Genomic DNA, 25729 nt, shown 5'->3' with positions numbered 1-25729 from the left:
TTCCTACCTCATTAACAGAGTCATACTGTACTTGTACAGTAAGGTCAATCTCCCTGTTATATGTCTAGGTGTTGGTGAGGGATTCTTCAAACAGTCTAAAAAATAAATGAGGGGAATGAACTGACTCGATCTTTTGCTGAAGTTCTTTAACCCCCAGCTTCTCCAACCCCCAGATGGAGGCTATAACTAATTTCTCCGTAGACATGGCGAGACAACCATGGAGAGTGCATGCAATTACCCAAGAGCTAGAGTAACTCCAGAATAACAGGGGGGAGTAGTTGATGATGAGAGAAGAAGAGGAAGAAGATCGAAGAATGACAGTGAGAGAAGTTTATATAGTCTTGACAGGGAAGACCAGGGTCAACTGTCAACTTAAATTCTTCATCATAATTGGTATTCTTCAGTCTTCATTTCAAAGTATCAAGACAAGGATATCATGGATATCATGAATAAGTCCACGGCAGGACACCGTGATTATACTGAAGGGTTTTACTAAACTGCAGACACTTTTTGCGTTTTAGTAGGTCCACCAGTAACCTACCTGAAGCCTTGGAGCGCATTGTAGTAGCTTCCATATTGAAGGGTGGAATATGTTCTTTATTTGTTGACAGCCTTGAAATCTAGTACATAAATGCATCAAACCAGCCTAAAAGAAAGAAAACAATGAATAAACCTCATCATAGCGGTCATCATACATCAAGGCTCTAACAATATCTAGCGCAAACCAAATGCCATAGACTGGGTATATGCGCTGCCCGAAAACGCCATGCACCAGTGTCAAAATGAGAATAGACGATGCAGAAGAGGCCGCAATCAACCAAAAGAAAAGAAAAAGAAGATTTAGAAATGCCGAAGGGATCAAACAAGAAGGAGAAGGTGACAGTCGTCCACGAGGAAATACAGTAAAGATATGTAAAACAGCCGTATATGCAATATATCTAGATCAACGTTAGTAAAACAACCTGGGCACTCCCCAACAAGGGAAACAAACAAGGCTGGTAGTAGATCTTACCTCAACCATGAACTTGATTCTTGTTCAGTTGAATAGCCCACTTCATTTCCGCCTCGGTCTGCTTGATCGACTTGATAGCCGCATCAATCATATCATTATTCGCATGAGCCCGCTCAATCGTGCCCCGTAACTCCTCATCCTTGGTCTTCTTGTAATCCGTATGACTCGCAAGTAACTTCTCATGCGCATCCTTCAACCCCTCCACCTCCCGATTTTTCTGATCAGCAAGAACATCCAGCCGTTCCGCACAAACGCTCTGCGTCTTCTGCGCCTCCGACAGAACCTGCAACTCAGCCCACAGCGCCTTCACCCGGCGTCCGAGATCGGCCTTTTCGCGCTTCGTCGTAGAAGCCAACACCTCATACTGTGTCTCGTGGTATTTGGCAATCTCTTGTGTCCGGGCCTGCTCGCGGTGATGGTTCTCGCGCTCTTCACGCATCGTCTCGTTCGTTTTGCTCGCGTCGGCTTCGGCGTCCACTCGCTTATTTCGCTCGCCGGTTATTTCGGCGCGTAGCTCGTCGATTTTTCGATCTTTTCGCGATATGGAGTTTAGGTTTGTCTCGTTGACTTGTTCTAGGTTCCGGAGCCGCTCGTTCATGTTTTGGTTTTGGATTTTTAGCGCTTCATTTGAGCGTTGTGTTTCCTCCGCTCGGGATCGGTATAGGCTGCATTCGCGCGTGAGACGTGCGATCTCTTCTTGTAAATTGTGAATGACGCGTCCGGATTTTCCCGTGGCGGCGTGGCCGACGGCTGACCATTCGGTGGGGGCCTCGTCGTTGTTAAGGTTCGGGCTTGTCGATGTGTGGGAGGGTAAGGATGGAGAGGTATTGAAGTCTGTATCGACCAAGATGTCAGCTTCCTGCGGTTTGGGATTGATGTTTTTTTCTTCTTCTTCGTCTTGGAATTCGGATTCCCGGATTGAAGCAAATAAAGCGGCATAAAACAGCGTACCTGTGTAATCATTCTCGTGACCATTTTCAATTCCGTTTTCAATCCCATTGGCATCCACTCCATCAACGCCGGTCTCGTCGTAAAATCCAGTGATTTGGTGCATGTTCAGGTGCGTATCCACATGTGGGAGATTGACCTGGGGTGCTTCTGCAGTCATAGAGGAGGAAGAGTCAGTATCGATGACATCGAGCTTTCGAAATGAGTCTAGCCGCCTCATGACGCGCCCCAGGTGAGCCATACTGGGTGCCATCTGGGGGCGCAGAGGATTGGGGCCGGGACGAGCTGAGGCACCGTGTGCGCAGTCTGCATGGCAAATCCGATCTCATGCACGATGCGAGGGGGCGGAGGGAATATTCCGAAATGCGAGGGTCTGGGGGGGGATATTTTTAAAAGATTGGCCGAGTACGTACTAGTATTATTAAATCGTAGCTGAGCGAGATGTGTGGTGTTCTTATGTCGTCTGATCATGGCCGAGCGGTGTTGAACGGGATCATTCTCATGTGGGTCGTGGCTGGTGGAGACGGAAATCAATAGTTGCCAGAAGATCAAAGACAATTGATGGGATTCTGAGCAGAGACCAGCGGGATATATCCTAATATTGACAAAGAGGGAAAAGCAAGACAAAAAAAGGAAATGACAAAACAAAACATTCGATTTGAGGAGAAAATTAGGGGAAATCCATCCAATGACTGAGTTGCGCCAGGAACGCCATGCGCACTAGACCCGGGACACTAAGGTATTGGCGAACCATACAGCTTGAAAAGCGATCATGGTGAGATCATACGTTAATGGACAAGGCTGTAGCCCATAAAAAACAAATAAAAATGTAAGAATGTATGGAGATAAATTCAAAAAGTATTCCATTACTGCCCCAAACGCCCAACCCAACGCCACACCTATCAATTGTTATCAAGGGGGTATGGAGAGGTATATACATGATGTAGCCCCAGTCCAGATGTGCGAATAGTTGAAACGAGTGACACGGCATTTTCCAAGCGCCAGACAATTAGAGATCGACAGAACTACTAAGAAAATTAAAAGCCCAAATAAAAGAACAGGGCCATAGCGCCTGCTGCCAGACCGGCAGAGTACTGCGACACAGATGCAAGGCCAGTTTGGACACTGCCGGTCTCGGACGACTTCTTACCGTTCAAGACGGTGTCGGTAGCTTCAGCATTGATGGAGCTGGTGGTGGCGGCAGCGCTGCTGGATGGGGTAGCTGCTGCTGACGAACTGATCAAGGGCTTGCTGGAGGTTCCGGTCGTAGTGTTGGCGTTGGTAGCCTGGCTAGCAGTGCCGGTGCCGGTGCCGGTGGCAGTCGCAGTACCTGTGGACATAGTCGATGGGGCCGAAGTGACAGTGCCGGTCTCAGACGCGCTGGAAGCCGGGGGGTTGGCAGGGGCGCCGGCCTTCAGGAGGGCAGAGTAGTTCTTTTGACCACCCTGTGAAACCTGGAAAGCATAGGTTTCACCTTCCTTAATGTTCTCACCAGGGGTCCAGGTGAAAGTACCATCTTTGGCCTGGTCGGTGATGACCTCCACGTCGTCCAGATTTCCAGACGCGCCCTTTCGCAGGGTAAGGGTAACGGGCTAAAACGAGGTTAGGACATTTCTCAACTTGCCTAATGTCAATAAAGACCATCAACTAGAACCATACCTGATTAGTGACGGCACCGGCCCATGTTAGAGTAAGAGGCTTGCCGGCCTGGACATCCTGGGGCCAGCTGGTGAAGGAGAGAGGGTCGGCAAGAGCCAGAGTCAACAGGGTGGCCGAGGCAGCAAGAACTGTTGAGAAATGCATCTTGACTGGATTATAAAGAACGAATAAGGGATATTAATGAAAGTATTGTCGTATTAAAGTCGTATGTCGAAGTCGAAGAAGAACGATATAGAATTTCAACCACAGGATACCGGTGGCGCTCCACGGTTTTTTATCCTGCTGTAAAAAGACCCAGCCTCCACATATTGGCCCTGAGTTTTGACTTGTTGGCATTCGAGTATTGACACTCTTGGCTCTAGGCGCGTTGGCGTAAGAATGTCGCATTCTTACTTTAGTACCATCTTGATCTTGTCGCTGAAGCATGGCCCCCATTGGCTTAGGAATTCTCTGTGATGGATGTATGGAATTCCCCACCGAAGGTTCCAAATTGCTGGGAAATCTAGCTGCTTGATAGTCGGTGTTGTGTGTGAGCATACTCCGCGATGGGATGCATGAGTATTCATGTTTATTGAGTCACTAGTCACCTCCATCAGCTTGAATTATTGATAATGATTCCTGTCAGAATCACGAAACACGCCATATTTTTCTGAGATTATTGATTCCAGTGTAAACTTGAACAATGCATAGACGATGGGAATGGTGGTCAACCCACTGAGGAATGTTATCCCTGCCCGTACTGTTTATTCTCAGCCAAGACATAGGGCTGCGAATCCCCAATTCCTGTAGATATTCATGTCGAGAAAGGCATTTGATGAGCATTTCTCCCTGAGACCTGCTACTTGAATCCCATACCAAGGGGCAGTAAGAGTTTTAACTCAAGGCGATCTTTCGTGAGTGAAGCTGTGAAGTTGGTCTGGAGGTGACATGGCTGTCGATCATATAATCTGCAAGGGCGGCCGTCAACCTTTCGGAGCCCAGTGTAGAAAAAACGGGGATGTTTATCAATACTCGATCAAGGAATTTCACTCTACATGCAGGTTAACACTCAATTTGTACAATGATCGCGTGTTCAAAATATGTTCAACGTCTAAGGTATTTATTTTTTGGTTCATAGATGTTCGAACTGAGATATAGGGCATGATATCCACCTTTTTGGTCCATCCAACGCCAGCTCACGGCTATATGCTAAGGGGCAATCCATAATAAACAAAGAAACAAACGTTATTTTCACGAGAAATCCCACAGACCACGCATGAAGGCCGCAGGACCCGAGTCGACACCGCCGTCTTCCGCGAGTAAACGATCAGTGAAGATTCGCTTAGGAATCTGGTATTCAACAACCGGAACCTTCCTCATTGGCTTTTCTCCACTTCCAAGCTCTGCTTCCACCATGCCCTGGTATGTATGGTCCAAGAAATCCTCCAAGTTGTACTGTTGTTTGGTGAACTGCTCGGAGATGATGCGAGCGATCGCAGCGACGTTAGGGTGATAGTGTGACTGGAGGGTCTCAATCTCCCAAAGACTGCTCTCGATGGCACCTGTGCGAGTAGGATCCTTCTCAGTGGGGTCGAATGGGTCATCCATGCCCGCAGCTTCAATATCAGCCGCAAGATCCTTGTCGCGGATTTCGCGATGCATCATGAAGGTGCATGTGGGGTGGTTCTTAAAGATATTGTACATAAAAGGAACGATAACCACAATGGCAGAGGGAGGCGCATTGAGCGCGAGGCGGGCGAGTCTCTTCACAAAGCTAGCAATCAGTGCAGCAGGAAGATGGGTCGAGGCAAGGAAGGTATTCAGAAGTCGGAAGAATCGTGAGCGATGCTTAGAGTGTAGTAAATCTGCATCCAAAAGCGAGTATAACTTGTGGTAGAATTGCGGGTAGTCCAGGTTCTTCTCTTGAATAAGGTAAAAAAGTCCAGATAGGGCAAGGAGCGAAGTGGCACCGCCAACATTGTACGAGTCGGTAAGGAAGTCCATAAGCAGCTCGGGACGGCTGAACCAGGGCTCAATGTGATGCACCATGATACGCAGGAGGGACTTGCGCTGTGCTGGCGAGATATTATTGCGGAGGATGGCCAGCCAAGCTTCCTGTGCGCGCTTTTTGTGGGAACCGACGGAAGTGAGTCGCTTGTTCTTGCCTCCAGGGGTTGCAAAGAAGTCTTCAAACTCGTGGCCTTCGCTGGGGACATCGTCGCAGGCGGAAAGGATGGAGACGAGGGTATCGAAGACGTCGGAGCTTCGTCGGATGGCAGCGTACTCACTAATTAGAAGTTAGTCAAGCCATTCAAGAAAGAAGTAACCAGTAGCAAAATAAAGAATACATACGCTATTTCCCCAAAAGTGTGATACCTCACATCTTCAAATTCCTTCACAAATTTCTCGATGAACTCAGTTTGCAAATCCTGACCATCCTGAGCCTCAACCACGGCCTCCACGATATGCTTGAAGTTTGTAGACCAGACGGCGTTCTCGGCTCCGGGGATATGTGTGATGCGTTCTTTGATAATGCGCATGCTTAGAGTCAAAGCGGTAATCTGGAGATCCCTCATTAGTATGTCCTTCAAGCCGCTCTATAACCTGGGAGCACAAACCTGAGACGTAGTATCAGCCTCGCGCATAATCGCTAAAAGCGCCCGTTGGTACTCAAGGCATCGCTCCTTTAGCCATGCTGTAACGATTTTCTCGTTCTCGGCAGCTCGACTCGACTCCGCAAAATTTCCTGCGGCCATCAGTCGGCTGAACACTCGGCAAAGAGACACTGCAACAGCAAGTTCTGGCTTCTTTGCTGATTTCTCCACATCCAGCATCGAGATAAGGGTCGCAATATTGTTGTAGTGTTTGCGCGACTCGGCGATTTCATTTTCGAGCTTCTCAATTGTTGAAAGGGTCTCAGTGAAGTCGTCCTCTGCAACAGCACGGCGCTTGGAGGGTGCGCCTGCATTCTTGCTGCTCTTGCGCTTCTTGGAAGATTCGACCAGTGCCGGCATGATGTCGGTTCTATGCCGTAGATCGTATTAAATTATGAATCTATCGTCTATCACTGGCGTGATCTCGGATCAGCAAAAAAAAGTATGGCAGTTCGGACACGGGTTTTTCCGCGCACACCAAGCTAGTTCCCAAAGCGGTTAGCGTTTGCAAGCCCGTCCTACCCGTCCCGACCTCAAGTCTCCTCTCCGTTCACCCACCCTGTTAAGGATCTTTAAATCATCTGTAACAATGGCTTCGCGTCTCGCTAAGAGCGCCATTGGTATGTCTCATCCGAAACCCCGCCGTCTGATTTGATTGCCAGAGATATTGACTCGCTTCTTCCATCCAGGCGCCGCCCGGCTGCGGCCATCTGTCTCCATCCGCGCTCCTGTCGTCCCTACCATGACCTCTTTCCGCGCGGCCTCCAACGTTCCCGCCGAGGAGCCCAGCAAGAAGGCTCAGTCCATCCTGGACTCTGTTCCCGGTAACTCCCTCGTCTCCAAGACCGCCGTTCTCTCTGCCGCCGCCGGTCTGTCCGTTGCCGCTATCAGCAACGAGCTCTACGTGATGAACGAGGAGACCGTCGCCGCTTTCTGTCTGCTCTCCGTCTTCACCGCCGTTGCCAAGTACGGTGGCCCTGCTTACCGCGAGTGGGCCGAGGGTCAGGTTCAGAAGCACAAGGATATCCTGAACTCTGCCCGTGCCGACCACACCAGCGCCGTCCAGACCCGCATTGACAACGTCAAGGAGATGTCCGGTGTTGTCGACGTCACCAAGTCTCTCTTCGCTGTTTCCAAGGTGGGTTAAAATCTGCATATGCACAGCACTGAACATATGAAACAAATGATTCAGACATCTAACATCTTGTAGGAGACTGCCCAGCTTGAGGCTCAGGCTTACGAGCTCGACCAGCGCACTGCTCTGGCCACCGAGGCCAAGCAGGTTCTGGACTCCTGGGTCCGCTACGAGAATCAGGTTAAGCTGCGCCAACAGCGTGAGCTTGCCGACTCCATTATCGGCAAGATCCAGAAGGAGCTTGAGAGCCCCAAGGTTCTGCAGCAGATCCTGCAGCAGAGCGTTGCTGATGTCGAGCGTAAGTGATCTTGCTCCCTTTCTTGTCATCTCGGAATTTGTAACATCTACTAACACCTCTCAGGCATCATGTCTTCCAAGGCCCAGTAAATGGACGACGGTGGCTCCGCCGGCAGTTGCCATTGTGTATAAAACTTTAAGGGCTATTTGCATCTGCTGAGTTAGAATTGCAATACCATTTTGTCTGTCATCATGAAAACCTTCTGCATTCCCGTAATCTTCCAACCCCATGGGCTGGCCTTGAAGTGGTTCATGGTCCCCTTCTGAATCGCAACGTAGCTTCGGGACCAAGATCCGATAATCGGCGACCGACCTAAGATCTTTCAATTTTGTTTAATACATTATATATTGCGCGAGTAGAAACAAGACTATAGGCTAGGTAGTTCTTTGTAGTAGTTATTAGCCTATTCCCCTGTCATTCGAGCTTCAATCCTGGGTTCGTTGACCTTCCATCCCTGTGTTGACATCAGTCCCCGCTTAAACATGCAGGGACAAGTGCAGAAGCTTCACGTGGCCCCGGTTTCTATTATCTTGATCTATATATACTTGCCCTTCGATTTGATCATTCCATTCATTGATTCTCGCTGTTTTTTTCAGCCTGTAGTCATCTGATTTTGACAGGGTTGTTTCACTGCCCGCCAACCCCGTATATATTACCCTGTCGTTTGATTAGCCGCCCGCCAGACCCAATGGTCCCGGGGCCATGAGCTGCAGGCAACACAGCCACCAATGTTTCTATTCTTACCCGCTGAACTACATTTCAATTATTGTCAACCAAAGATGCGAAAATATTAAAAGCATATATACCTACTATCTTCCATTAGTTTTGCTTTCCAGCCTTGTGTCGAGTCATATGGAATACCCCGCAGCCTCCCCGCAAACTCCGCAAAGAAGTCGCATACCTAGTCAGCACAAGATAGGACACAATAGCACAATGCCTTCTCTTCGCAACATCCTCCGCAAAAAGGAGGATGTAACCGACAACTCACCACCAAGAGCTCCCCGCGCAGCCCCAATCCCAACATCTCCGCCGAATCCCGAGATCACCTTCCTCCGATCTGACACCTTTGGCCACGAGGTCATTACACCACCGTCCCACAAAGATGATCCTCCGCAGTCTCCGTCTTACTCGCCTACCCCCTCAAACTCGCTAGGCTCCCCACAGGCGAGCTCTAATACATCACGCCGAAGCTTCCAGATCTTCAACCGATCCTCTCGTTCAGAGTCCCTCTCCAGTCCTTCATCACCACGCCCACAACGCGAACACCGACTCTCAAACCTTCTGCATCGTGAGAATAAACGCAGCCGCAGTGACTCTCGGGACTCCTCGGCAAATATCCCGCTGGATTTACCACAAATTGCGGATGATGAAGGGGGCGATAAGCAAGAGAGAGAGGCGCTGTGGGAGAAGAGGGCTACCGTGCTTGCGACGCATAACCCGAAGTTTGGCCAGGGACTAGGGTCTCCATTGGCATCTGAGTTTGATCTATCAGGAGGTGGCTTTGGGCAAAGGAGTAGAGGTAATTCGAGAAGCTCGAGCCATAGTCGGATGGGGGATGCGCAAGATGATGTAGGTATTCTTAGTACATCTCGAGTCATTCGCAGTCACTAATCGGTAAATGTTGTTTGATAGGTCAATATCCAGGAGGCGATCCGGTTACATGAATCAGGTGGTGAGTTATGCATAAATCCATGATCTTTAAGGAATGTCAACTGACTAGCTGATCTACATATAGATTTGGAAAGATCTACACAGATGTTCGGCCAGCTGGCGAACCCACATGGCGCAAATAATCCACTCAGTCAAGTTTTATATGGACTTGCTCTTCGGTAATTACCAGTCCATTGTGAGGCTCAAATAGTTAAACCCCAAGCTAATATATTTTGCTCTAGACATGGTTGGGGTTGCAACAAAGATGAGGCACAAGCAGTAACTTATCTGTCTGCCGCAGCGTCTAACTCAGCTGCCGTTGAATCCGAGGCACTACGTGCGGGTATGAAAAAAGGCGGCGCTGCTAAAGGAGAACTTGTACTTGCAATTTTCGAATTGGCCAACTGCTTCCGTAACGGTTGGGGTGTTGGCAAAGACCCCGCTGCCGCGAGGCAATACTACGAGACGGCAGCGAACTTGGGTGATACTGATGCTATGAATGAGGTTGCTTGGTGTTACCTCGAAGGATTTGGTGGGAAAAAAGATAAGGTATGGTGTTTGCATATGATATTTGTAGCGAACAGTGCTAACTATCTCTTTAGTTCAAGGCCGCGAAATATTATCGACAGGCAGAGGAAAGCGGAGCCCCAGCTGTCGGGATGTCATGGTACGTGAAAAAGCTATTGTTTTATAGCTATACTTTTGCTTGTGCTAACCTTCTTTAAAGGATTTGGAAGGAGAAGTATAATCCCCACTGATAAGATCTCTGGGCCTTGTGCTATGTGCTGCAATGTTCTATACGATTTATGGATGGATGGATATACTGAACCATATTCTTGCATGTAATTTCTTTCGATGTACTTATTTCTTTTCTGTATATTATGAGTGGACGATTTACACGTTTTACACATATCTATCAATATATTGAGTGCAAATACATGGGAATGTAAAAGTCGACCGCGGACGAAAGGGAAATGCGCCATCTTGATCAGTCTCGTATAGAATGAAACCTAAAACCCTCTGACTTCACGAATTATCTCGCTTCGCATGAAATAAACCACCAAATGATTCTAATGTAAGGCGCAGGGGCGGATATAATTTTAACCCAACCGAGCTATGCATCTATTTCAAAGATGGCAGTGATCATCCCCGCCGGCCAAAAACGACGCATTATGATTGAATGGAGTAAATTGCTCCGAAGATCAGAGTCGAGCAAGCAACAAGCCTAACAAGCACTAAAAGCTTCTTCGGAGAAATGGAATACGCTTCGGCTTATTCATTTCGTGGCGTTTTCTCCGCATGTCATGTATATGGATTGGGTGTTGTAGACATTGGCAAATTAACCGCAAATTAGAAAGGGGAAGCAGTTTCACGATTGGCTACTTATCTAGCTAGGGGTACATTGCATATCTAAATTAAATTGTACAACCCCTTGAGTCAGAGTTACATGGAAATTGCTGGCTATGGCTCCATTGAGCAATTCGCGGGCAAAAATTCACTATTTCTATTTCTTAAGGAAAGGGCGAGAGGCAAGGAATACGTCGGATTTAAGGTAAAAAATATGAGTAGGATGCTTTTCATGATTAACAGAGGCCTTGGGCATTGGATCTAGATAATTTGCGACATAAAATTACTGGAAAGCCATTAGGTTTAATTGAAAACAATAACGAGAGTCAAGTGGACCACGAAATGTCAATTGCGGGGAACTTGATGCGCAAGCACAGGTCACCAGACGACATACCCTCAGAAGAGAACATAATTCACTCTAAAACGATAAATATTTCCTGCAAAGCTACGGAAGATTCCCCCGAAGTCCGTCATCCCCACATAATAAAAAAGCAGATGTGTGGGGACCGGCACAACATTTAACCCCCCCCCCCCCCAGAGCGAGCTTGAAACTCCGGGGTTACCCCGGATTAAATCAGGGGATACCCTGGGCCAAGTCCCTATAAGAAGCTTGAGATGTCTTGATCCTATTTTATTTTCAGCTACGAGCTCAATTGAAGATCATCATCCGCCCCGTATTTGGAATTGTACAGCAACCGACATGCATTCGTCTCTCTGGGCTCCCGCGGCTGCGATTGTCGCTGCGACAGTCGCATCGGCCACTTCACTTAGCAGCATTTGCACAGACTCCTACGCAAAGGAGGCGTTACCATTGGATGCCATTGATGGTATCACTATTGATGCGAGCTCAGTTTCGACAAGCTTGGTTACCAACTACACGGCTTCGTCGATCTTCTTCCCCACGGATACCTTCAACTACTGCAACTTAACGTTCGCATACTCGCACGATGGTATTGATGGCGATGTTGTTCATGTGCAATACTGGCTTCCTGAGCCATCCAAGTTTCAGAACCGATATGTCTCTACTGGTGGAGGTGGTTGGGCGATCAACTCGGGATCCTCATCGATTCCAACAGCTATTATTGCAGGAGGGTAGGCACAGTCTCATTCATTCTTATATTAAGCTGAGCATTGGCTAAATAAACTACTAGTGTCGGTGGCCTGACCGATGGAGGATTCGGTAACTTCAACACGCAATTCAGCTCTGCTGCTCTATTGGCCAATGGAACTGTCAATTGGCAAGCGACCTACATGTTTGGTAAGGAAAGAAAAAAAAATACACACAGCATTGGAATCACTTTTCTAATAAAATTCAATATAGGATACCAAGCACAAAACGAGCTCGCGATTCTCGGAAAGCAGTTGACCCGAAACCTCTACGATGTCTCTTCAAAGAAGAAGATTTACTCATACTATCAAGGTTGCTCGGAGGGAGGCCGCGAGGGATGGAGCCAGGTCCAGCGATTCCCCGAACAATTCGACGGCGTCGTAGCTGGAGCTCCTGCATTTCGATGGGCACAGCAGCAGACCAACCATCTGACTGGTAATGTCATGCAAAAGACTCTGGGCTATTATCCATCTAACTGTGAGCTCGAGAAGATCATGAACATGACAATTGAGAGCTGTGATCCTCTTGACGGAAAAACAGACGGCGTCGTTGCTCGCTCTGACCTCTGCTTGGCTAAACTTGACTGGACTAAGATTGAAGGGTCCTCCTACAGCTGTGCTGCTAGCTCTGGTTACGGATCTACTACACCCGCCGCTTCAGGAAAGGTCTCAGCCAAGGCTGTTGAGCTCATCAAGACCTACTGGAAGGGTCTCTATGACTCCGACGGAAACCAAGTCTACTTCAGCTACCAGCCTGGTGCAAGCTTTGATGACCTCGACACAGAATATAACTCTGCAACAGGCGAATACGAGCTTGACATCAGTGGCCTGGGTGGTATCTGGATTGCTCAGTTTATCGATTACATCAAGGACGCCCAGAACATTGATAGCCTCGATGGTGTCACTTACGATACTTTGAAGGAGTGGATGATCTTCTCACAGAAGAAGTACGGCGATATTCTCCAGACTACATACCCCGATCTTACCGATTTCCAAGCGGCAGGCGGCAAGGTCTTGCATGTGCATGGTGAACAGGACTTCTCCATTCCAACCGCCTCGTCAGTCCGATACTGGGACTCAGTGCGCTCAGTCATGTTCCCCAAGAAGTCATACCGTGAGGGTGCCGCGGCACTCGATGACTTCTATCGTCTGTTCCTTATTCCTGGTGTAGGCCACTGTGCTGCCAACTCATATGAGCCCAATGCGCCATGGCCACAATTTACCCTGCAAACAGTCATTGAATGGGTCGAGAAGGGCACTGCGCCAGCTACATTGAGTGGATCGACTGAAATCGAGGCTGAAATGTGTCGCTGGCCTCTTCGCCCGCTCTGGACTAACAGCGGAAAGAAGTTCCAGTGTGTCTATGACCAGGATTCGGTGAACAGCTTCACCTATGATCTCGATGCTTATAAGCTCCCTGTGTACTAGATTTGAGATGCAGGAGATTGCAGCTGACCGGAAACAATGTGGCATTCTGTATATAGTTGATCGTATACTTAATATCTATTTTATCTTGCAGATGTGGAGGTATTTATAATTAGGAATAACAACGTATCTAGTGCACTCAAAAAGGCGCCTATGACTGCCTCAGTAGAAAAAGGGTTTAATTGAAACTTGGCCGATTGGGAAGTCATGCCAAGTCGCGGAAAGACACTGATTTAGGTTAGTCGATCGTGTAGATTCCCGACTCAGCCACTATAACCAATGACGAACTTCTTTATCTACAGGGGCCTCCACTGAATCTAGAGCTTAAAGTGCTCCTTGAACCGCAGCAGGGCAAACAGGCGGCACCTAGCGCCCGGTTCCTCTTCCCATCCTATGGGGTTTATTTTCCGCGCATCCGTAATGACCAAACCAGGGACGAATACGAGATGAGGGGACTTGGCAGCAAGATATAGCGCCTGCGCATCAAATAGGAAGGAAAAATAAACACTTCAGTCGCACAGAAAAGTTCTAAAGCCGATTATGTACTATGCATGACTCGTTTCATAATATAGATCGAATTGACGACACGCCATACTCCAGCGACGCGGAACGCTCCATCTAAGTCACATTCAACCTTGGAAGATATACAGCAGCATAGCTTTCCTCAATTATGAGGGCTTCCCCGGTTGCTCTACTTATTGTATACTATATACCCATTGTTTCAGCCAATGCATATTGGGATGCATACGCGACTCGTATCGACAGCACACGCTCTAACCAAGGAGCCCTAACAACAACCTTCACACCACCTTCATCATGCTTCACACCCACAACACAAGCATACTATGGATACCCGTCAATGATCATAGGGTGCCCCGGTCCTGGCAGAAATAATTGCTGCCCACCAGACTGGAATTGGAACGTTTATTTCAGTCCCGGGGTGTGTCCATCCGGCTACAAAGCCTGTACACTACCAACTACGACCCAGCGAAAGGAGACCACAGAGATTTGTTGTCCAAGGTAAGACTCATAATTACCCGAGTAGCTCAGTATCTGATATAATGCAGTAACTATGCTTGCAGCGGCCAAGACTGGTGTGTCAGTTCTCTTGAGACTATCTCGACAATGACGTATACGGATAGTACGCTTTCAACCGAGTCTCCTGCTTACGCTATAACGGCAACACCTATACAAATTCGGTACAAGGCGGCTCAGTCCACGATTATTCCCATTGCAACCCCTTCTTTTGATTTGCCTATGCCAAAGCATGAGCTTGACACGCGGGAGAAGGTTGGAATTGGGATTGGGGTTCCTGTTGCAGTGGGACTTTTGGGAGCTGTGCTATTTTTCGGTTGGAGGCGCTGGCGAGAGAAGGGGACTAAGAAGGGGGTTATAGAAGGTCCTATGGGCATTGGGAGTGATTTGGAGAGGGAATGGGGAGGGGAGCACGAAAGAGCAAGACAAATAGAAAGGGAGAGAGAGATTGAGAGGGCAAAAGGGGTGGAAAGAGAAGTGGCTAGTGGAACTCAGAGAACAAATGATGTTGAAACGGCGAGTCAACGAGCGATGGAGATGGAGAGGGCGCAGAGGGAGTTGGATAATGAGAGAGATCCACCCCCGGCTTATAATAGATAGACTTGGAAGGCTTAGACAATTCCTGGGCACGTGAAAGCACTCTTCTCTGTCTCTCAGTTTCTTCAACTACCCCCACTGAAAGCACCGTAGGACAGTATAATATTATCGAAAACAGAATACTAGAAAAGGATCCCGATACTTAGTATCGATGAAGAACACATCTGCTACCCTTCTCTGTCTTCTTTTAAGTAAGGAGTGTCGACCTCCTCTCTAAGACCTATCAACTACGCCTAGCATCACAAGACAACATGACAAAACTCAAACACCGGAGGGATTCACATCTTCTACCAGGTCTTCTTTAAGTCAAGGGTTCCGAGAATCATCCACAGAGCCGCTCATCATAATCTCACCAAATTCGCAAAAAGTGCCATCAATATCCTAAAGAGGGCTTAGTGGACGATTCTGTTAAAATTACATATATCATTCTATGATTCCAATCTTGAAAAGAAGAGACTTCATGTATTTGAGAATTTCAAGTAGTCGGATCTGTCGAGTTGCGGACGTAACCTCATGTAAATATGTCGAGTTGAACCGCTAGGCCAAAAAGGTGCACACCTTATTTCCACAAACTGGAAGACGCGCGCATTGCACGCATCGGCCCTGAAACGAATGCCAGGGGAGGTAGGAATAGGAAGGGACAAGTAGTGTTGAATTGTTTGAGATGAAGCATAAACGCGAACAAATCCAAACGAGCCAATGACAAACGAGCCTTCTGATGACTAATACCCGCAATACAAGAGAGTTTAAAAGACGAGAGGATGGATATTTGATCTAGCTATACGTGATGAGCGTGGTATGTATGGGGGGTTGACCTTAGTCGGCCTGACCGTATGTGCCCATGACCTAAGAGCCAGAATACATATAAAATTCATAAGGTATATTTTCTATCTAACCACAACTGTATAGTCCCAATGAGCATCTTCATTCGCATAACTAGATATCCTTGGACAAGACAAACCACAGCCAAGGGTGGTATACTGTCTCATCATCGACCGGGTCCAAAATAGTTGGCAGGTATCTCGTATTCCATTCTTCATCCAAGTCTTCATCAAAATATTCCGGGTTTGGCCTGATGCGACGCGCCTTGCAATACTCCCAGTAAGCAGGATACCACCCTGCCTGGCCCCAATCAATGATGGCAGCTACTACTGGATTCGTCCCGGGCGATAAAAGGATATTTGGGGGCACAATGTCGTCATGCGTGAAGACCACGGGCACCTCCCCATCAATTTCGATATCGCAGCCATTCTGAAATTTCTGGACAGCGTCTGCACCGTGGAATGGGCCAGCCAAGTCCCGGTGACCGGAAAGAAATATGTCATTTAGAGGTTGATTATCTAGGCCACCTAAAGGGTACTTTAGTATAGTTCTACCTAGCTACGGCAATGAATATAAGTCACTTACCCACGTAAAGGGCTTAACCGGGCTGTTCTAATGATCTCCAGGCCTTAACTATACCGTTAAGCTCTTTACAGATAGCCTCTCTCTCCTTATCGTTCAAAGCACCCCATCTTTGCTCTAAGGGTTCGCCCCCTATTAAAGACATATAGATAAATACTTGGCCACTGTCTTTAGTCTACCCAAACACCTCAGGAACTGGTACTTTATCTTTCAACTGCTTATATACTATATTTTGGGTCTCTGCCTCTGTAACGGTTGTATCGGCTCCATATTTAACAATCAAGCCTAACAATAGAAACTTGACAGGCGGGGGTCGGTTAAACCTTGTACCATAACTTCTCGTTAATAGCTCTCACCTCAGCCGGGGTAGGGAGCGTAGACACCCGATACTCCCTGAAAAAGCTAGAGTCGGAAATGATCCTTATTGTGTTGTGGCTTGAATCGTGGAGGCCGGCCTCGACTTCAACCCCCTCGGGCGTCATCTTCGAGATAACACAGGTGAAGCAGGGGTCTCGGCGGTTATAGAAAGACCCAGTCTTCGAGAGTAGCGGAATCGAAGTAAACTGAGAGCCTATCGATTTCTAGGAAAAGGGAATTCTTGAAACGACAATAAGGTTCAGAGATAGAAACATGTTGCCGCCGGACATGCCAGGCAGCGAGGTGAAAATGTGGGTGGGGGACCTAGCCAGACCAATCAAAGCTTCTAGCGCTGGACGGGATAATATAAGCGCCGGCCCGCTGTATCCGCAATCCCAAGGGTAGAGTAGTTTCAACAACAGGACTTCTCGTCCAATACTTGCTTTCTTAACCGCTGGACCTTAGGGGATAATGAAAGTAGCATCGTTTTATGGCCAGGAGCGTGACCTTCAATATCGGACAGGCCTCCTCAGGAGACTATATAAATGGCCTCCCTTCTCCTGGATTATAGAAATGCATATCAATCAGTTCATTTTCCTTTTGCCTTTCATCAATACATTGTCAATTGTTGGCTTTCCGCAGGTCGGACTTGAGCGTATTTTACTTTACCTCTTTTTGAATACCATGGGTCTCTTCTCCTCCTCTAAGCCAGACAGGCTGAGGCCCGCCCACAGGCTCCCAGGCCTCCGGCAGTTGCCCCATCAGGACCTCCGGGTGCTTTCCTTGTCGAGTTGCTGATCTACAACGGTGCCCCTTTCAAAGACCATTGGTCGTACTGGTACGCTCTCACCAGGACCCGGACCTTGGTGTCCTCATACACGCCGCCGGTGACGTGAGGAACGGCTTTCGGTTTGAGATTAAGCGTGGTCATGACTTCCGAGCTACTGGTAACCTCCCAACAAAGAGGATACCGCTCCAGCATTTCAAGTACTGTGCCATTCATATTAACACTGGGACAGTTAGTTGATGCATTGATACAAGTGGAGAAAGGCTGGGAATTGCCGCTGGTAAGCATTTCGGGGTAGTGCGATATCGTACCAACCAAACAAATTATCATTCAGGTCTTCAAAACCGGAGTTTGATAGTCTGATCAGAATGTTTTCAATCCAAAACGGACGAAATCGGACCTCTTCCTTCAGCGCGCCATTATGCCCATACTCCACAGCGGACATAGTTCCCTCGTCGAGGTTGCTTTGATCAATCATGAGGCACCACCTTTGAAGACCGCCTGGCCGTATCTTGTCATGAGGATCTCGACAAAGTCTGCATTTTCTAAATAGGCCCATGATACCACATCCTCTTTGTTGTTTGGGGGTGTAGCTGATTGAGTATTGGCAGAGTCTCCGGCCAGGATAAGATGATGAGGCGGATCAGTGCCTACTAGAGTGTTTTTATAAACACCATCAAAGCGGTTTAAGGGAAGAAGCTGCTTGATCCATTGAATATGATTAGCAGGATTAGTTTGACCTACTTGTGGTAGGATAATAAGGCTACATATAGGTAGATTCCAGTAATCACTATTGTATATTAACTTGATAGGGTTCCCCGGAATAGACAACTGGATGCTTGTTTTATGTTTAGATGCGTGGTGATGATATAACTGAGATTATTGAGAGATATTACTAAAAAGAATTCAAATATTATGGGGCAGGATGAATATAGGGGCGTAGATATAATTCTGACTTGTCTCTAGTGAGAGGTAGTACAGTACAGAAAAAAATTACATCCCGAAAAGTCTGTTCGGCCTCCGCCCATCTGACAATCAGCTCGCGACGCTGGCGAAATTCATAGTCCGAGGGATCGCCGGTTATACCGGCTGCCTCGAGAGTGACCCAGTTTTCCTACTTATGTTATTAGCTTTGTCGACTCAAAATCAAAGGACAGACTTACAGAAAGAAAAAATATCCAGCCTTTAGTGTCCTCAATGAATTGCTCCGTGGGTATCTCCGACTCGGGTTGAAACCTCACAGAGGCGGGAATCCCACCAGGCCAATAATGACTCGGTTTAATTGGGAAAACATTCGTGTCCGGTGGGATGGTCATGTTGATTGAGAAGGTGGGGGTATCCTTATGCGTTGCGAAAATTCGGTAGTTAGCTCGAGATAAAGGTCTTACTTAACAATTCCCGCAGTGGGAGCAAGGATCTATCTTCAAACACGAGAGGTGGGGAGCAGCCGGAAGGTAGGATCTGCATTCAACCAGGGGCAAAGCGGGAACATGTGGACACAAGGACGCCAAGACGAACCCGTAGGAAAAATCCAGTACATACATCTACCCAAGTACAACCATCGCTGGATTCAAGAAAATAATATATTCAAAATCAAAGTAAGAACTTCCAACAATCCAATCTAACCAGGTATCAAAATAACTCGACACTATCATCATTTTGTAAACATGAGCAACAGCAATCATGCGGGGTATATCTTCTCTCACCCTCACCAGAACAGTTAAAGGAAAAGAAAATAAATAAAGAAAGAAATATCAAGATCAAGATTGTATCAAGCGACCTTGACAAGTCTAAAAACAACAAAGTCTAAGCCCACTTGCCCAGCAAGGCCATAATTCCCGCACCAAGAAGCATAGACAAAACCATGAAAAGAAGTCGGCGATCATCCTGGGTACGATGGGGATCGAACAAGAAGTCACGAGCAAGTAGCTCAACAAGACCAGTATAGATCAGGATACCAGCGGAAGTAGCATCAAGAACACCGGAGACGACATTGGCAACGTAAGAGCCGGAGTTGTATGTTGTGCGAACGCCGAGACCAATCGCAATCGAGATGGGGGTTGTGAGTCCGTACGCTCCACAGAGCAACCAGGGCAACCAGCTACCCTTTTTGAAAGGGATGGCAGACATCCGGGCACCGATACCGAGACCCTCGAAAGATTGATGGAATACAAGGACGGGATAGAGAGTCGCGAACTCATCACCAGTTACACCGAGGTTCAAACCAATAATAACAGAGTGAAAGATGACACCGAACTCTAGAATCAAAAATGCCGCAATCTGCTGCTTAAAGGAGCGCTCGATTTGCCCCTCATCTGTATCTGTATCGGACTGAGACTCCAGCTCCTTAAATTGTTTATCGGCTGACCTCTCCCGCTCAATAGAATGTCTGTGTCTATGCGTCGGTCCCTCACCAGCCGTAGGAGTCGTCATGACTGGTTCCGGATCTTCACGACATATGCCATACTTCTTTTCGACATAGCGCTCAGCACCGAAGTCAAGGAGAAAAACAAACATAAGCGATGTTAACACGATAGCGGGACACCAGGAGTAATCTGCCCAGTGGCCTGTCATGCCTACGCAGCTTGCGCTGCCGATTTCAGAATAGGCCGGATCGAGGAGGTGGATAAATGCTGTTGCGATAATTACGCCGGCACCGAAGTAGCGGGCAAAAAGGTACACGTAGAGCGGAATGTGGAGGCGTGGAACCCGTTTAGCGATGACGGGGAAGAATGTCACGACTGAGGAAACGAATCCAATTACGAAGATGGAGGAAATGCGAGCGCCGAGTTGACCGTTGTAGTCATTTGATGAGGCGTTTAGGTAGCAGATGATGTCTCTGGGATCGGCAGTGTCGAGGTCGACACTGGTAGGATTAGAGATCATTTTGGGCGATGTTGATTCAGAGAGGTTCAACTTATTAGGTTGTAGTAGGCGTAATAGGTAATCTGGTGAAGTTCGATTGATATAGAACTTCAAGCCAGCAGTTTATATCGAAGTATAAACCGACCCGGAAAGGAGGATGGATGTGTAGAAAGGGAGTGGAAAGAATGTACGGAATAACTGGAAAAGGTAGGATCATCCCTGCTATTTTATAAATGCCACGAGGGTGGGAGAAAATCCTGACATCGGCTTCTCCGTTGTGATGAGTACCTTGAGAGTTGTGGAGTACCTTGGGAGTTATGGATGTATGTCAACTTAGGTTGGCCCTCCTCCTTGGAGAGATCGGTAATATCGCGGCGAATTATGGGTTTAGCGTGATTTACTAATTTATATTTGCTTCTAGTAATCTCATTTAGCTTAATCTAAGTGGCTCTAAATCAATTGTGGTGGACTTGATGATCAAACGGCGGCCGGAAGTCGTAGAATACAGGTTATTAGGACCCCACTGAGCTCTTAATATAGGCCATGTGACTGAAAAGGTTAGAATGGTCCTCTGTAATTTTTGTATAGAGGGTGTTCTGTATAATTGTTAAGCTGCGGCAGTAAATGCTTATAATAACATTGAATTTAGGAACTAATTATCACAGGTCTGGACGGGTGGTCGGTTCCGGGCAGAATCCAATCTTATTTAACTTAGTAATAATTAGTTTCCGGTAGAACATAATATATTCATCTTTCTCGGGGTCATTTTCTGCAAAGATTGGATTTATCATTGATTCCAAGGCCTTTGAGAATACTTCTTTGGATTCCTACTGGTCTTAAAAGATTCCGAGGAGCAAGAGGGTGTACAGATAGCGGTGCCTTATCTTACAGTCTGGACACCAAACACGACTAGCCGCATTTGGTGTCCCGCCGCAGCGTAATAAATTTTTTCATTTTACATGTCTTTATTACTACAAGGTACTACTCCTTAACTAGGTATAGCCGATTCTATTGAAACTAAGGTATCCCATGTAAATAAGGCCGTTAAATACGCTCGGAGCAAAAAAAAGCCAAGTTTACGTGAGGTCGCGCGGCAATCCTGTGTCGAGGCGAGTAAATGTAGAATCTGCGTTATTTTCTAGGCCTACCGTTTTTAAAAGGAGGGCGGCAAACAGCGGCAGAATAAAAAAAGGAGGTTATAACCAACTTCAAGTTAAACACCCTTGTCCTTCGGGACATTTGTCAAATGAAAATATACAGAGAAGATTAGCATGGCCCCTGCACTAAGGATGACACGCTCAATCAAAGAGAAGCTACCCATTTTTTTTTTTCCCCTTGCCGGACCTTTGTTGAGATGTGACGGTATTCAAAGCATTTTCCAGAGTTGATTGAGTCTCCGTTCGAACCCGAGTGTCGGTATCTTTTTTTTTTTTTCTTCTTCTTCTATATTATGAACCCTATCTGTTAGGCGCTGCGTACAGGCCTATCGCCAAGTACCCTCACCACTAACTAAGTTACCATATCCAAAATTTATTTTATTTTTTCAAATCTTGGTTTTTGTCGTGGAGCTAGGTCCAAGCTTTGATTTCATGCCTCGTGGTGGGCCAAGGTTCGGGGATAATTGGGGAAAAGTGATTGGGCGTTGGTATGACTCCGTATGAGGCAACTTGCTCCCAAGGTCCTTCGGTTAAGTGAATCTGGATGGAACGCTGCGATTGACGGGTTGATTCGGAGAAATTCTGAAACCAAGGGATTTCCTAGACGCAAGTATCAGATCCCAGTATACAGATGGGAAGGTTCAAGTTTTATGGAATAAATTTTCAAAGGATTAGACGAGAAGAAACGAAGTATAGAGTAAAAGAAAGTGGTAGTATTTGATATCAGCTTCAAGTTCCAAGTTCAGGGACCAGATTAACCAGAAATCGGGCACAGCCGCGCCAGCCGATCAATTAGAAGCAAGAGAATATCATCCAGAATTATCATGTCGCGTTGTTCATAAAATCATTGTTCCAATTGCAAGTTTCGTATCGTATCGTTCATCAGTCGTCAAGGGCGTCGCCGCCAATCCAGGGTTTAGGTAACATGGAAACGTAACAAGAGGAGGAAGCCAAGCATCAACCTTGTGAGAAGGCAAGGCCCAAATGAGCAAAAGAAAGAAGAACAGAAGAAGTAGAGGAAACATTGACAAAGAAAATAATAATCCACACCAATAGAGAGAAAAAAGAAGAAGCCAAGAAGTAAGTGCATCCTCGTTCCAGCCCAAATGCTCAACCAAACCAAACCCATCTCCGAAATACCACGCTAGAAAACAGAACAAAACAAAACAAAACATCAAACAACAAATGCCCCATGTGGATCTTCGTAGCTCGTATCGCATGTCCAGTAATGAAAACCCCCCCCCCCCCCAAGTTCCAGGCCCGGTCTGTACACATGTCTCATGTTTCCCACCCATCCGTATGATATGATAAAAAGGATAAACCCACCCTTCCCACGCTAGATAACAGAACCAAAAACATAATTTCGCTCGTAAAAACCACAGTCGCTAACAAATAACAAGTCACAAAGGGAAAAAAGGCGAAACTAAAAACCAGTACAAAAGAGGAAATTGCGTGTGTCTATCAAGGTACGCACGCAGTGGAGTAAAGGACCGTTGCCGGCCCCATGACGTTCTGAGTAGCTCAGAAACAAAAGAAATTTTTGATTAAACAAAACACAAAAAAAGGGTCTGTCGAACGAAAATAAATCCTAGCTTAAAGCTAAAGAAGTATAGGCGATGAGAGTGGATCTCAAGGTTAGGCGGACTGGAAGCCCATCTCCTGTTTGACCGGAGCAGCACCATACTCATGAACCATGCGACGGAAGTCTTGAATCACTTTCTGAGGAACTCGCTCCCACATCAGTGACCTCGTATAAACATTGGAAGTGGCAGCATCGTGCATGCGTGAATGTTGCGCGGCGTTGTTCCGCATATTCTCCAATGCCTGTTGAAGGTTAGACGGTTGCTGAGGTTTAAAGCCAACACCATCCCCTTCAAAGGTAGTTAGGGAATTATACTGATCCACATTCATAGCGAAGGCCTGTGCACGTTCCTGTTCCTCGGTCGGCATGACCAACGTATCATGCAGCTCGTCTAGACTAGAAGGCCCACCCATAGTAGGACCCATCCGCGCCATGTCCATGCCAGTCATAGTGGCTTGGCTGGGACCAGCGTTAGCGACAGACACTGCATTGTTGGAGTGAGTTACATCTGTTGGAGAGGAGGCTAGCACCGCTTTCAGAACATTAGCCGACTCGGCACGGTACTCCTCGGACAGTTGTGGGAGGTTTCGGCCGGGAATGGCTCCGTTGTTGGAAGCGATGAAGGCACCGAATAGCAGACACATGTAGAAGGCATTCCAGCTGAAGGGGGACTCTGAGTTTGAGATGGGTTTCTCGGATCTCTCGTTCATGTGAGTCAATGCATGAGGTGGAGGAATTGGTGCAGAAGGTATATGATCTTGCATGGCGAGATTGTTTGCCATGGAGAATTCGTCCCATGGGTGTCCGTCCATAGCCATGTTGTCGAAGCCAGTGAACTGACTAGGGTGAGGCTCGACCATAGGAGGCTTGATACCTCTTTCGAGTTTCTCCACTGTCTCCATCAAGATATTGTTTTTCTTGCGCAGTTCGGCGGTTTCGAGGGTGTGAACACGGATCATCTCGTCTTTCTCGATGTGCATGTTTTGCAGATATTCGGTGACTTGCTGTTGTTGCTGAATCCATTCATTCTTCTCTCGCAACAGTTCTGCCTCACGCTTCTGGAAGCTATTGATGGCATCTTCAAGTTGAGAGATACTGTGAGTATAGTGCTTCTTTTCTTCTTCAAGCTTCTCTGTGTGGAGTTTCTTGCGTTGACGGGAGTCCAATCTGTATTGACAAAAGTGTGAGTGTTAGCAACGAGAACAGGAACAAAAAGAACAACACTGGATGGAATAGCCCAATCATCAATAACATCAACTTACGCTGCCTGACGGTTACGCAACAACCGTTTCTGCTGCTTCAACTCTTTGATCTCATCATCATTTGTCGACTGGTTGATCAGTTGGTCGATGTTACCCAACGTGCGTTCGGCAGGAATCTCAAAACGAGCGTTCTTCTTGCGAATTCCATCACGACGTATAGTCAAGGGTGACCCGTTTCGATAAGAGCTTTTTGATGGGTTGGCATCGGCCAAATCCATAGGCGCGGGCATCCACCCTTGACTCGACTGCGGGGACATGGCGATCCCACCCGGTGGCTGGAAACCCATAGCATTACGATATGAAACCGCACCCATGGGCATCGAGTTAACAGGGCCTACTGCGCCACCCACAAAGGAAGGAGCAGCAGAGGCACTCTCAGCTTCAGATTGATATTGATCATAAACGGTTGGCGTGCATGAACCTGATGCAGTTCGAGATAAAGACCAAGACTGCTGGGGGTAGTTTGATCCATCGACAGGCATGAACGGGACGCCCGTTGACTCCAGTACGGACTGATCCAAATGCGACGTTGGGCGAGACTGATCGGAGCTGGCAGAGTAGTTGGACCAGACGGAATTCCGATGTGAGTATGCCTCTGTATCGTATGATGTTCGCCGCGGATCAGAAAGACCGGGCGAGTTGGGGTCGAGAATCTTGTCATCCAAGACGTTCATTTCTTCCTCCTCTGATGGGGTAACATCTAATGTTGATGAATGTTGTTGGTAGAAGTCAAACTGGGAATACCGTGCCATCGCGAAGAGGCGGTGTGTGAGTGAGTGGGTGGGTGTGGACGGTTATAGTTTGTGTGGTGTGGAAAGAGGGAAAAAGAGGGGCCGAGAGGCGGGGCAGATTTGAATAGCGTCAAATAAGGGAGAAATGGAAAAGAAGATATAGACAAGAATGAAAAATAAGGGGGACCGGGGAATAGGAGGATAATAATAAAAAATAATCAAACCAGGGGAGAGATCTGATGATAATGAAGAATCGAAAGGGGATGGGGGGAGAAAGTGTATACAAAGTAAATCGGATGTTTACTGTAAAGAGGGGGAAAAGCGTATAAATCGTTAAGTCTGGCTTTTAATCGGAATCTGCACGAGTCACAGATACTTATCTTCAAAGTCTGCATCAAGTTGTGAGTCAAAGTATAGAGTACGATGAGCGGTCTGCGCGGGACTGGAGTGGTTGCCCAGTATCTGTCATTGGCTGCTTCGCTCTCTCTTGGGCAGACGTGCAGCACTGGAGGTTAAGTACTGGAAGGATCTACTTTTGGTTTCTTTTTTTAATATTTGACCTGATCGGGCATGATAAGATCGACAAGGAAGATCTTTTTTGGACTTTACTAAGTTTACTCGCAGAATCATCGTATATGCCATCTAGGTAGTGTAGGTACCTCTACATGGTGTAGTGTACATAGTGTACACTATGTGTGATCACATGGCTTATCGATAGACGATAGCCTATCGATCAAC

The 25729-nt window shown here is 47.2% G+C and overlaps 11 protein-coding genes across 11 annotated transcripts; 4 read left to right on the top strand and 7 right to left on the bottom strand.

Moving 5' to 3' along the window:
* Positions 1-1013: 1013 nt before the first annotated feature.
* Positions 1014-2201, bottom strand: N7478_000236 (uncharacterized protein; the record flags this gene model as incomplete). The annotated part of the gene is made up of 1 exon (XM_056916452.1): positions 1014-2201. One exon carries the CDS (start codon positions 2199-2201, stop codon positions 1014-1016), a length of 1188 nt encoding a protein of 395 aa, XP_056784332.1.
* A 796-nt stretch (positions 2202-2997) lies between these two features.
* Positions 2998-3763, bottom strand: N7478_000235 (GPI anchored serine-threonine rich family protein; the record flags this gene model as incomplete). The annotated part of the gene is made up of 2 exons (XM_056916451.1): positions 2998-3552; positions 3620-3763. The coding sequence occupies 2 exons, from the start codon at positions 3761-3763 to the stop codon at positions 2998-3000; spliced, it is 699 nt and encodes a 232-aa protein (XP_056784331.1).
* Positions 3764-4849: 1086 nt separating this feature from the next.
* noc4 (ribosome biosynthesis protein NOC4) lies at positions 4850-6612 on the bottom strand (the record flags this gene model as incomplete). The annotated part of the gene is made up of 3 exons (XM_056916450.1): positions 4850-5885; positions 5951-6159; positions 6217-6612. 3 exons carry the CDS (start codon positions 6610-6612, stop codon positions 4850-4852), a joined length of 1641 nt encoding a protein of 546 aa, XP_056784330.1.
* Positions 6613-6841: 229 nt separating this feature from the next.
* Positions 6842-7774, top strand: atp4 (F1F0 ATP synthase subunit 4; the record flags this gene model as incomplete). Its single annotated transcript, XM_056916449.1, has 4 exons — positions 6842-6872; positions 6942-7390; positions 7463-7685; positions 7749-7774. The coding sequence occupies 4 exons, from the start codon at positions 6842-6844 to the stop codon at positions 7772-7774; spliced, it is 729 nt and encodes a 242-aa protein (XP_056784329.1).
* Positions 7775-8618: 844 nt separating this feature from the next.
* On the top strand, positions 8619-10093 carry N7478_000232 (tetratricopeptide repeat protein; the record flags this gene model as incomplete). The annotated part of the gene is made up of 6 exons (XM_056916448.1): positions 8619-9254; positions 9318-9357; positions 9421-9514; positions 9578-9884; positions 9938-10002; positions 10063-10093. 6 exons carry the CDS (start codon positions 8619-8621, stop codon positions 10091-10093), a joined length of 1173 nt encoding a protein of 390 aa, XP_056784328.1.
* A 1289-nt stretch (positions 10094-11382) lies between these two features.
* Positions 11383-13217, top strand: N7478_000231 (putative tannase; the record flags this gene model as incomplete). The annotated part of the gene is made up of 3 exons (XM_056916447.1): positions 11383-11774; positions 11834-11940; positions 12004-13217. 3 exons carry the CDS (start codon positions 11383-11385, stop codon positions 13215-13217), a joined length of 1713 nt encoding a protein of 570 aa, XP_056784327.1.
* A 667-nt stretch (positions 13218-13884) lies between these two features.
* Positions 13885-14849, top strand: N7478_000230 (uncharacterized protein; the record flags this gene model as incomplete). Its single annotated transcript, XM_056916446.1, has 2 exons — positions 13885-14234; positions 14282-14849. The coding sequence occupies 2 exons, from the start codon at positions 13885-13887 to the stop codon at positions 14847-14849; spliced, it is 918 nt and encodes a 305-aa protein (XP_056784326.1).
* Positions 14850-15782: 933 nt separating this feature from the next.
* On the bottom strand, positions 15783-16831 carry N7478_000229 (uncharacterized protein; the record flags this gene model as incomplete). Its single annotated transcript, XM_056916445.1, has 2 exons — positions 15783-16205; positions 16574-16831. Coding segments are annotated over 2 exons (681 nt in total), but the record flags the coding sequence as incomplete, so codon positions are not given.
* A 575-nt stretch (positions 16832-17406) lies between these two features.
* On the bottom strand, positions 17407-18710 carry N7478_000228 (uncharacterized protein; the record flags this gene model as incomplete). Its single annotated transcript, XM_056916444.1, has 4 exons — positions 17407-17617; positions 17706-17905; positions 18392-18508; positions 18558-18710. 4 exons carry the CDS (start codon positions 18708-18710, stop codon positions 17407-17409), a joined length of 681 nt encoding a protein of 226 aa, XP_056784324.1.
* Positions 18711-19200: 490 nt separating this feature from the next.
* Positions 19201-20280, bottom strand: N7478_000227 (high affinity zinc ion transporter; the record flags this gene model as incomplete). Its single annotated transcript, XM_056916443.1, has 1 exon — positions 19201-20280. One exon carries the CDS (start codon positions 20278-20280, stop codon positions 19201-19203), a length of 1080 nt encoding a protein of 359 aa, XP_056784323.1.
* A 2771-nt stretch (positions 20281-23051) lies between these two features.
* On the bottom strand, positions 23052-25012 carry N7478_000226 (putative bZIP transcription factor; the record flags this gene model as incomplete). Its single annotated transcript, XM_056916442.1, has 2 exons — positions 23052-24165; positions 24261-25012. The coding sequence occupies 2 exons, from the start codon at positions 25010-25012 to the stop codon at positions 23052-23054; spliced, it is 1866 nt and encodes a 621-aa protein (XP_056784322.1).
* Positions 25013-25729: the final 717 nt, after the last annotated feature.

Source organism: Penicillium angulare, assembly GCF_028827245.1.
Source record: "Penicillium angulare strain IBT 27051 chromosome Unknown utg000001l_segment0_segment0, whole genome shotgun sequence".
Lineage (NCBI taxonomy): Eukaryota > Fungi > Ascomycota > Eurotiomycetes > Eurotiales > Aspergillaceae > Penicillium > Penicillium angulare.
The sequence above is the reverse complement of the archived record's forward strand: the minus strand, read 5'-3'. Positions and strand labels throughout refer to the sequence as shown.